Here is an 8,710-nt window from a genome sequence, read left to right on the forward strand (position 1 = left end):
GCCGGCAAAGCCAGTTTTTTGGGAAAATCCTAGAAAATATGGAGCCACAACAGATGTTTGGCATTAAATAATAGTTAAATCTAAAGGACATCAAGTGTGGGTCATAAACTGGTAGGCAGCAGGCTGTATAGACTAGTCTGAGCTCACTCTCTGCGAGGGTTCAAGCTAGGCTGCAAATAAATGTGACAGTAAATATTTATCTATTTTAGCAAAACATAACCAACCAAAACAATTACATGATCTGGGCATTTATAATCCTACAAGTGGGGGTTACATTAATATCATCTGTGTGTTAAGAATTCCCAATCAACATACTAAGAAGAGCTCAGAGGCCAAGGTGCTAAAACATACTAGAAACGTTTACTCAGCGAGGTTAATGTCACTTAGTCAAATGTCAAATGCTGGGACACAAGGAACCTTTGCTACATGATGCCAGAGTAGTCATAGAGGTGCCTCAATGTGGGGAATAGGTCGTCTCTGAGCCACATTGGGGGCCTATTTGCCCCGGTGGTCGGGTCCGGTGACCATCGGTGCCAACTGCAAAGTCCCTGCCGCTCAAGATGTGCCACGGGATACCCTCATACTATTTTGAATTCTTAGTGCAACCCAGTTGGGTAATCAATTGGTATTATTTTAACAACTAATTTGTGATTACAGGCACTAGAATTTTGTAAAAAATAGAAAAATGGCAACCATGAGACCAAAACAATTATGCAAACTAGCTGTGGGTATTCTATATCATTTCTGTCAATATGGTCCAATGCCGGCAGCCAGCTGGTTTGATTGGCCCACCATTGGCTATGAATTTTTGCAAAGTCAAACAATGTAATAATAGATTGTTAAAAAATACACTTAATATCAGTGTTTTTTGCAGATACAAAAATATATCAGTGCAAGTGATTTTCAAACTAACTCATAACTTCTCAGATACCGGTAACCACCTGAACTAGGCTGAATATCTATTACTACATTGGCCAATGCAGCCCAACATGGTGTGCGAACGTGCCGAGACTCGTCGGCACAAATGTCCCCGGGCTAATCGGCCCGGCCCATCACCTCCCAAGGACAGGTCCCCTTCCCCTGCCTGAAATGAGACAGGCATTCTTGCTTGGCACTTTCCAGGCAGAGGGAACGGGACCTGGGTCCTTGAGGGTGATGGCCGGCGATAGCCCGGGCATCTGGTCTGCAAAGTTTGGGAAGTTACACCTATGTTGGAGCTGCAGCCAAACTGTAGTAATAGATATTCAGCTAGTATTAGGGTGGGTTACGGGTATCTGAAGAAGTTATGGTAGTTTGAAATCATGAGCTGATATACTTTTGTATATGGCACAAAACTGATATTAAGTGTATTTTTTAAATATGCCCTACCTAACGCGCCGGGCTATTATTACAATTTGTTTGAGCATTTTTGCATCCTTAGCCATGGTGGTGGCCAATTCAACAGATGCATGGACATATGGACCAAATAGATATAGAATAAAACCACAGCTAGGGTTTGCATAATTGTTTTCATGGTTCCATTATTCTATTTTACAAATGGTCTAGGTGCTGTAATCCCACAAATTAGTTTTAATAAACAATTGTATATACCATTTCATATGAATTAAATATATTAAATAAATCCGGCACATCTTGAGCGGCAGGGACTTGCGTGGCACGATGGTCACCGACCGACCACCGGCATAGCTCCAAGTGGGCTCGAGAGGACCTATCCCCAACATTGAGCACCTCTATGATATCTGGCCATGTGCAAAGGTTTTGTGTCCAGCATTTGAATTTGACAGTGACATATACCTCGCCTTGGTTAAACGTTTCTTAGTATGTTAGCCCTTGGCTCTCTGAGCTCTCTTATATGCTGATGGAAATTCTTACACACAGATATAGAATATAAATGTACGACGCACAGTGTAGGGATTATAAATTGCAATCTGTAATTGTTTGTGGCTGGTTATGTATTGTAAAATAGATAATATTTACTTTTCTTACATTTTATTGCAGATACTGAACCTGATAAGTAAGTCCTAGTGACTATCTACAGCTGTGCTAGTTTATGAACTATTGATTCCTTTTAGATTTAAACTTACTTTATTTAATGCAAACATCTGTTTGTGCTCATATATTTCTAGGATCTTTCCCCAAACACTGCATGCGGCAATCCCAATGAGCGGGAGTGTCAGGTGCTTCGCCCATGGATAAAGAGTGTGAGCAACCATATGTACTGGTGTGCGGTGTCGACCCCTTCTGGTGAAGGAGCCCAGATTGTTGCGAAATGGGAGTCGGTTGTGTCTCATGTACAGAACGTACACACAGGCCATGGAGACCTATTCCCGTCATGCATCCATGGCAGGCTGGAGGGGAGGGAGTCCCACAAGAAATGGCTGGAACCATGTGAGTGGTTTTTTTCCCAAATGTAATATATAATTAGCATAATATAATATTAACATAACATAATATATATATATAGTATATTATACTATATACAAATCCTGAACTGTAAATATACATGGCTACACATTTTAAGTTACTGATAATGGATCAATGTAATCAGTTGCCAGTAATCAGTAACAATTCTTTGTGCAGTCCCAAAACAGACATTTTAGGGACCAAAGAAAATAAATATGAGGGATTTTTTTCTGTTAGGTTATATAATATAGGATCAAAGGTATCCAAAATGGCAAACAGTCGTATTAAAACAGGTTCTTGTATTTAAATACAACCTCATCATTTTGCAGTGGTATGTAAATATGATATACTGTATGCAAGTTTCCATAGGGTAAACTTTAAAAAAAAAATCTTTTTCAGCATCCAAGGCAGCAGTCAAATTGGAGACGCTGGTGTGCAACAAAACCCTGTGTAAAGACATTTTGAAGCAATCTGGGGGCTCCCAAACATCAGCAGTGGAGGGATTCCATTGCCTCCTTATCCAGTTTGCGCCGAAGATGTATGTCTTCTCTTACACAGGAATGCTTTGTCGGTAAGTTTATCACCATTGATCCGGCTTGCAGTGTTTTAAAATAACCATGAGGTCTACCAATAATACATATTTTATATGAAGTAGCCCTTGAGAAACTTCATTGACAAGAGGCTGGATTGAAATATCGAAGTATTTTGCAAATGTATGTTAAATTCTGTTTTAAAAGTATGCTTATAACACATTTAAACAAAAATCAGGAAGCCCCCCCCTCCCAGTTTGTATGAATCCCAGTAATAAACAAATATTAAGACATAATTATGCTCCAATTCTTATTGCAGGATACTGATTGCAGCCCTCCACTTCAATGAAAATGCCAACCGGGTGCAAGGCGTGACAAAGACTGGGGAAGCCATGTATAGCATCAAGTGGGAGCAGAAGTGCTTCACAGAGGAGTCCAACGTCCAACCTATGGTGTGTGAAATTTGTAATAATGTAATGGAGAAAAAGTAAAAACAACATGATGTGGTTGCCATGCACATTGTATCAGTGACATTCTGTAACATACAACCTTGTAACATTACCAATTCCTTCCTCAGACAGAGATAATTCATTAAGGCATTTGTGCATTTAGTAAGGTTTACACAGTGATGGGCATGACTATTGTGAAGTGACGCAAGAATCAATTACAAAATTGCAACAGCATGTCTTGAACTATTTCAGCTGTAGCTAGAGTCCAAAAATATTGCTAAAGCTGGGCAATGGGGCTCTCTAGAAGTGGCTAGTTTTCTGTTTCAATGTGTTTTAATGTGCATAATATGAGTGTACCTTCGAATGTATTGTAACGGGAATAATAACCAAAATATGAAGACACTTTTATTTGCACAATATATATACAATATATATATATAACTGATCACGGAAATTGGCACTTGCAGAATATGCCCAAGAACTCCTGGCAGAAGTAGTGAAAGAGTGCACAGACAAGGAGAATGTTGAGGCAGAGTTCGCAGTGGAACCAGTGAATGTGCCACCCCCCCTTTGTGCCGAGTTCCCACATCCCGAGAAAACAGACTTTGTGAAGCAACACCTAAGCCGCTTCAAGAAATAAATTAGGTTCATCAGGTTCTGGCTGTGGCTCTTGAAATCCCTGGTAGTCGGGATCACCCGACTACCAGGGATTTCAAGAGCCACAGCCAGAACCTGATGAACCTAATTTATTTCTTGAAGCGGCTTAGGTGTTGCTTCACAAAGTCTGTTTTCTCGNTCCCCTGCTGTAAATAATAATAAAAACCCTTGATTTATAACTTAACATCTCTGTCTCCTACTGATCTGAGTATATTATAAAGAATAGCCAGTGAATTGAAGCATTATGGCACAGGCCTTTGTCAGATGGTTTATTACGCTGTTTTTTTTCTGCCATTTGATAGACTGACCTTTCAGCGTCAAAATGACAGATATTATTATTATAAGTATAAGAATTGGTATTAGTATTTTTATATAGCTAATTATTTTACAGTGCAAACATGCATCCCTTGCTCAATGAATATCACTGAGTTTTTAACAATTTTATAACCTGGCATTTTTTTATCAAACTTTAACTTAAATGAATACTTCATCCAAGAATAATTATTTATATTACAATAACCCACCGTGTGTTACCTTGAATTCTTGAAGAAACGTTTTTCTCACATGTCTCCAGGGTTATAAACAATCCAAATGCTGAAAAATGACTTGATGAATTGAATGAATTGGGTCCACGTCTAGAGTTCCCTTTTACAAACTCTCACGTAACTGGTGCAGTTTAATCAGTCTCATTTATCTTTCCTGAGCTCATTACTCACAAACTCTCAGATGTGTGTACACCAACACACACACAAGCTTGAGTCTCTATGAGTTTCAACACGCATGTTTGTTTTCCATCTCAGCTGCGCTACGAGCAGCAGATCTCAGAGCTGGAGCAGCAGCTGGAACCCAAACTGCAGCTTGACAGTGGAGAGTCAGCAGAGGGGGCGGAGCTTTGGAGGTCTCAGGTTCAAACCCTGCAGGCAGAGCTGGAGCAGGTGAAGCAGAGCCATCAGAAGGTAGTGAAGTCTCTCCAGGAGCAGAGAGAGTCCCTGCAGCAGCAGCTCAAACACAAGGTAGGCCAGAAACACTGGACATGTTGAATAGAACAATGAGTAGTAGCTGTTTATGAACCTGATTTATTTTTTGTTAAAAGGGTATAATTTAAATGTAGTCTCATATTTATTATTATCTACCCAAGATCTTTGTTTTGTTTTGAAGAAAAAGTTTAATGAAATGTTAACCTTTGCATCGTCTTCAACCGTTTTTTTTCAAAAAATGTTTCAAAATAACTTGATTTAATTGTATTTAAAATAAGTAAATAAATAGGGTCTGTGGAAAACGAACCTGTTAGATAAATGCACGTTTTGTTCAGCCGGATAATATCCACATGTCTACGTGTGGTAGAGGGTCGCTGTCATTGATGCGTTTGGCACCCCGGGCCGTTGTTTTGATATTCCGCTGAAGTATACGCTGTGACATAATAACTCTTCCTTTTTTCTTTTCTTTTTCGAGGGAAGAGGGGCGGGGGTCAGAGGGCCTAGGTATAAAAGTCACGGCTCGCCACTGCACAGATTGTATGTCAAAGTTAGTCAGAAAACCAATTAACATTTACAAATGAAAGATGACAGATGCCATACGTTTAAATAAAACACCCATAATCAGTAGTAGTTATCATAAATATTTCCTGCGAAGAAAGTATGACACCTTCTATGTTATGTGTGTTCCGATTATATGAAAGAACCCCTTGTTCTGATATGAAAAAAACATTTAAAAGGACAAAAGCATGTTAAGTAAAGAGGAAAAATTAAACACTAACATATGGTTTACATTTCGTCCCAAAGCATCTATTGCAAGTGCCTTCACCGTTTAAAGTGCTAATTGAAAAAACTCAATGTAACTGAATTCCTCTGCAGCCCCAGCCCAGTCCGGGGCGGCACCAGCGCCAGGCCAAGGCAGCCTCTGGGCTCCGGATCGAGCGTCTGAACAAAGACCTGGCCCTGAAGACCCAGAGCGTCCAGGAGCTCAGCCGCACCGTGGACCGGCTGCAGAGGGAGAGGAGCCGCATGCTGTCTGCCCCCCCCCCAGCAGAGAGCAAACGACCCGCAGCTAAAAGCCTCAGTTCTGCTGCTGGGGGGGAAACCTTTCCAGCTGCTCAGTATGAGAAGACCTACCAGCCCATTGTGTTCACAGGTACAGACCTGCCCTTCATCCTCTTCCATCTGCATGCTTACAGGAATAATATGTTGTATAAGTCACGATATCCAAAAACAAAACCAGACTTACAAAAAACTAATGCAAATACTGTATATCCATTCTTAAAGAGCCTGTGACACGAGTTTCCCCCATCATCCAAACCCATCAATTTGAGTAAATATTGTCCCCTTGAAAACCATTACTGAACTGATTTTGGTTAATTTGTACTTTGATAACCATTAATCTGCCCTTCAATGTTGACCATATTCTGGATCTTCTCGGGGATTCCTCAAATACCGCCAAATTATGTGTGACGTCATTGCGGGGCCAAGCGCTCCAGCTGCAACGTTCAGGATCCCAGCATCTGCATGTAAACGCACGATGGCGCACACAGCAGCAAGCGATGACAGCGTTGACAGTTTAATTTTGAACGTGTCTGAGAGCTCATATGAGGCTGAAGGATCGGAAAGTGATACTCATGACATAGTAGACGACATTGGCTATATGCCCTGCCGATTCGAACCATATGCCTCTGAATCGGGTGAAACGAACTCCGAGTCGGACAGTGGAGATGACAACCCGCCCAACGATCGCCAGATACCTCTCGATCTACAACGCCTGAACAATGTGGAATGGTTAGTAAACTATTTTATTTACGGAGCCAATGGGGTGGTCTACAAATTGTGCATAATAATTATATTTCCCCTGAAAATCTATAGCTTCTGGAGTAAAATGTATTCCATTAGGCAACAATTAATTGTTGGCTTCCTATTCATTAATGCATGTTAAAATGCATGTTAATAAAATAAAGATGTGGTAGATTACAAACAGCAAATATGTGATGAATCAAGTTTACAATGATTTTTATCACACACAATATATACTGTACCACATTTTACTGATGTTTATTACAATTCATGCAGCATTTCTAAAAATACAACTGTTGTTTTCAAGGTGCACATGTGGATACTGCAGAGCAGACAACCTGGAAACAGTACAGGAGTGTGTATGCTGCAGAGAGCTGGCAAAGGTCCAGGCACTCAATGGCAACCATGGGGGATCCTGCATCACACAGCACCCTGGATTTGAGGCAGTCTGCCTAAATGAATATGTGCTGGACGTGGCCTATTCATACTACAAGCAGAACCATGGCCACCTCAACAAATCTCCACACGAGTATGTATAATCTGACAACAAATTAAACTTCTGATGTGCAAACACTATACACTGTTCATACCATATTGATGCAAGTAGGCGACCATGTACACTGATGACAATACCACTACAGATTTTAGCTTGCCCACTGAAACATTACTACTTCAAGTGGTAACAGACATATTTCACTGTCACTTTTGTGAGCATTTGCCATAGTACTTATTAGATTTGCCACATGTTACTGGACTAGGGGAACCAAAGAGAAGTAAAAAAACACAAAAACAACCGGGCAAGAGAAAAAGGAGAGGAAACCGGTTTGTGAAGCCACAAGATGGACTTTTAATTAAACAAAGAGAAAGGGCTCACCAGCCAACTTGCAAAATAAACTATAACAACTTTCTTTAAACAGAAATCGACCACATTAAACAAGGTACACTGGAGAACATCTCCTAACAATGAGCAACACACACATTAAACTAGGCCTCACACAGAGACACAGAGACCATGCTGCACACATACAGCCAGAGGAGAAGGGGAGCGGGCCACTGCAGCCTTCCTCAGGTCCTTTATGGAGGTCCTGATTGGTGATTGGGAGCACCTGGGGGAGAGGCTGCACCTGGAGACAATCAGGGAGATTGAGAGACACACACACAAACACCAGCACCCACTACGGCACGTAACACACATCACAAAACTATTTTACAGATATGAATATCTTACATTTGGTAATGTATGATGCATATTAAAGCTAATAACTCACTCTCCCTATGTTTTCCCTACAGCATAATTATGTCTTAATATTTGTTTATTACTGGGATTCATACAAACTGGGAGGGGGGGGCTTCCTGATTTTTTTTTACAATTGTTATAAAGCATGTGTGACCTGTGTTACTTTTAAAAAGAAGAATGTTAACATCCATTTGCAAAATACTTAGATATTTCATTTTCAATCCAGCCTCTTGTCAATGAAGTTTCTCAAGGGCTACCTTCATATAAAATATGTATTATTGGGTGAGACCCTCATGGTTATTTTTAAAACACTGCAAGCCGGACTGAATCAATGGTGGATAAACTACCGACAAAGCATTCCTGTGATAACGAGAAGACATACATCTGCGCGGGGCGGCTGAACTTGGATCAGGAGGCTATGGAAATCCCTGCACTGCTGATGTTTGGGAGCCCCAGAGAGCTTCAAAAAATGGTCTGTTACACAGGGTTCTTGTTGCTATACCAGCCGTCTCCAATTTGACTGCTGCCCTTGGATGCTGAAAAAGACTTTTTAAAAGTGTCGGTGACCCTAATGGGAAACTTGCCCATACAGTATATAATATTTCCGATACCACTGCAACAATGATGACTACATCAATTATTTTATTCATAAAC

General features: G+C 40.6%; 1 protein-coding gene across 1 annotated transcript; it reads left to right on the forward strand.

The window, feature by feature from the left end:
• Positions 1-4,788: 4,788 nt before the first annotated feature.
• On the forward strand, positions 4,789-7,720 carry LOC104961309 (centrosomal protein of 162 kDa-like). Its single transcript, XM_010789581.1, has 4 exons — positions 4,789-5,052; positions 5,893-6,169; positions 6,633-6,807; positions 7,127-7,720. The coding sequence occupies exons 1-4, from the start codon at positions 4,804-4,806 to the stop codon at positions 7,356-7,358; spliced, it is 933 nt and encodes a 310-aa protein (XP_010787883.1). The 5' UTR covers positions 4,789-4,803; the 3' UTR covers positions 7,359-7,720.
• The last annotated feature ends 990 nt before the right edge of the window (positions 7,721-8,710 follow it).

This window comes from Notothenia coriiceps, unplaced genomic scaffold (assembly GCF_000735185.1).
Source record: "Notothenia coriiceps isolate Sejong01 unplaced genomic scaffold, NC01 NC01_scaffold00033126, whole genome shotgun sequence".
Classification (NCBI taxonomy): Eukaryota; Metazoa; Chordata; class Actinopteri; order Perciformes; family Nototheniidae; genus Notothenia; species Notothenia coriiceps.